Source organism: Lolium rigidum, chromosome 2, assembly GCF_022539505.1.
Source record: "Lolium rigidum isolate FL_2022 chromosome 2, APGP_CSIRO_Lrig_0.1, whole genome shotgun sequence".
Lineage (NCBI taxonomy): Eukaryota > Viridiplantae > Streptophyta > Magnoliopsida > Poales > Poaceae > Lolium > Lolium rigidum.
The window spans coordinates 146638166-146640807 of NC_061509.1; the positions used below are offsets into that span (position 1 = coordinate 146638166).

At 56.4% G+C, this 2642-nt stretch overlaps 1 protein-coding gene across 1 annotated transcript; it reads left to right on the forward strand.

The window, feature by feature from the left end:
• Positions 1 to 992: 992 nt before the first annotated feature.
• On the forward strand, positions 993 to 2246 carry LOC124687411 (dehydrin COR410-like). Its single transcript, XM_047221193.1, has 2 exons — positions 993 to 1286; positions 1403 to 2246. The coding sequence occupies exons 1-2, from the start codon at positions 1020 to 1022 to the stop codon at positions 1949 to 1951; spliced, it is 816 nt and encodes a 271-aa protein (XP_047077149.1). The 5' UTR covers positions 993 to 1019; the 3' UTR covers positions 1952 to 2246.
• The last annotated feature ends 396 nt before the right edge of the window (positions 2247 to 2642 follow it).

A 2642-nucleotide genomic window follows, 5' to 3' on the forward strand; every position in this document is an offset into this window, starting at 1 on the left:
CTACTTAGAGCATCTCCAGTCGCGTCCCTCAAAAGTCGTCCGTGACGAATGATTTGGAACGACGTTGGGATCACGCACGACAAAAAGAGACCAAAAATCAAGACAAAAAGAGGCTCTTCCCAGCCAGCATCCTCAAACAGCGTCCGGATGCATGCATTTTAATACATGAGCGACCACCGCATGTGGAAAAGTAGGTGAGAGAAAGTATGCGGAAAGAGACTAAGCATGTGGGACTAGGGGCTGCGATGATGCGTCCGGACGCTATGTTTGTCCGGCGTCCCCGGTGTATAGAGTCTCTACCGGGACGCCGACACAAATGGGGTGCTTAATTAGCTGTGACGCGACTCGGACGCGTTTTTTCCCCATTTCTTGTCCGCGGTCCCTCAAACCTCATTTGGGGGACGCGACTGAAGATGCTCTTAATCAACCTGCCAAATAATGAATTATCGGAGAGTGACATCCGTGGACAAGCGTCAAGTCGGCAACGGAGCCGGAGAAAACGCCAGGAAGAAAGTGGGGGAGGGAGCAGGGCCAGAGCACCACGTCGACTGGAGGCGCCGACCCGTCGCAACCGGCCACGCCTCGGAGACCGCTACTGCCCACCACTCCACATGGCGCGCGCCGACCTCTCCCGATGTTGAAGTACTACGCGATCCCGTCGACGCACTGCCATCCACGTCGGACGGGCCGCCCCACGCTCGCCCCGACACGCGTCGCGGCTCCACTGGGCAGGCAGGCTCACGCGCATCTGGCCGACACGCTGTCGCTCGCGACGTCCGTCGAACCCCTCCTTCTTCCTGTTTCTTTTCTCCTCCGTGGATCGCTCGTGTCTTGACGTACCGCGCTATACCTTTCGGCAGCGCCTCGCCATCTCCCTATATAACGACGGCTCCTGCCCGGACACCTTCATCATTCATTCACAAAGCAAAACCCACAAGCCGAGAATCAATACTCTCGCTGACCCTTAGTTTTCTTGAGTTTTCTCGAGTCTTTAGCTGCACCACCGACCGATCGAGATCATGGAGGACGAGAGGAACACCCAGCCGCAGCAGACCGGCGAGGCAGAGCAGGTGGAGGTGACGGACAGGGGCTTCTTCAACCACCTCGTCGGCAAGAAGGAGGAGAAGGTCGAGCAACAGAAGCACGACGAGGCGGAGCTCTCCGCCGGCATGGAGAAGGTCTCCGTGGAAGAGCCCGCCGAGGCCAAGCACGAGGAGCACCACGACGCCGAGAAGCACGAGAGCCTCCTCACCAAGCTGCAGAGGTCCAGCTCCAGCTCAAGCTCGGTACGTGTAATAAACCACTAAATTAAATCTAAATCATCACCGTCCATCTCAGTATTCACACTTTCTATAATCTGTGGCATGATTATTACATATGCTGACCTCGTATTCATGCACAGTCGAGCGACGAGGAGGAGGAGGAGGAGGTGATCGACGACAACGGCGAGGTGATCAAGAGGAAGAAGAAGAAGGGCCTCAAGGAGAAGCTCAAGGAGAAGCTGCCCGGCCACAAGGACGCCACCGCCGCCGAGGGCGGCCACGCCACGGGCCTGCCCGCGCCGGCGCCCCCCGCGGCTCTGCAGACCCACCACGACACCGCAGTCCCCGTCGAGAAGGTCGAGACGGAGGCGGTGCCCGAGGAGGAGAAGAAGGGGTTCCTCGAGAAGATCAAGGAGAAGCTCCCCGGCGGCCACAAGAAGCCGGAGGACGCTGCCGTGGCGCCGGCGGTCACGCACGCTGCCCCTGCGCCCGTCACGCACGATGCCCCGGCACCGGTGCACGCGCCGCCGCCGGCCGCGGAGGAGGCGGTGAGCAGCCCTGACGGGAAGGAGAAGAAGGGCCTCCTGGGCAAGATCATGGACAAGATTCCGGGGTACCACAAGACCCCTGCAGCTGGGGAGGAGGACAAGGCCGCTGCACCCGCAGCCGACCACAAGACCAGCGCTTAATCTCGATCGAGACTCCATCAGCAAGACCGGACCTTGATTCAGTGTTGGTGTGTGTTTTTTTCTGTTTTTGCGTTTTTAAGTTCGTGTCCAGGTGGTGGGAGGGGGTTGGTCGTCTTTGATTTGAAGGTCCGGTCTGTGAAGCCCGCTACGTGTGTTTAGTTCAGGTTCAGACGCGGGCTTCAGTTTGGTTCAGAGTCGACCAGGCTCTGGGTGTTAAGTTTGTCTACGTATGTGCACTTGTGTATTGGCTTATTGCTGGGCATTATGCCTCAACATTAAAGATTTCCGCCCAGTATTTGCCGTTGCATTCTCGAATTACATAGTATTGTTCCATTGTAGTCATGTGAATTTGTCGCTTGAGAGAATGAAAGGTACTCTTTTTGGCTACCTAGATTCAGCCTAGATTCAGTGCTCTCTTTATTTTCTAAAAAAAATAAAAAATCATCTAGCTTTTAAACAAAATCTGGAAGTGTTCGAGAACCAACCTGAGGTTGGGTGGTTAGGAGGGTGGTTGTCACCTGCACCACTGGAGTTCAAACCCTGCGTTTGACATCTGTGTCTCATAAAGGCGGAATATTCATTAAGTGGGAGGCGACGTTCCCGTCGACAGCGAGGCGCCTGTGGTGACTTCGTCAATTTCAAGATCCAATCCGCCGGCTCAGTCTTCCGGAGGTGCTCATAGGGGTAGGGT

Coding starts and splice junctions, on each gene's coding strand:
- LOC124687411 (XM_047221193.1), top strand. CDS start 1,020: ATGGAGGACGAGAGGAACACCCAGCCGCAGCAGACCGGCGAGGCAGAG. Junction 1,287..1,402: donor CCAGCTCCAGCTCAAGCTCG/GTACGTGTAATA, acceptor ATTCATGCACAG/TCGAGCGACGAGGAGGAGGA.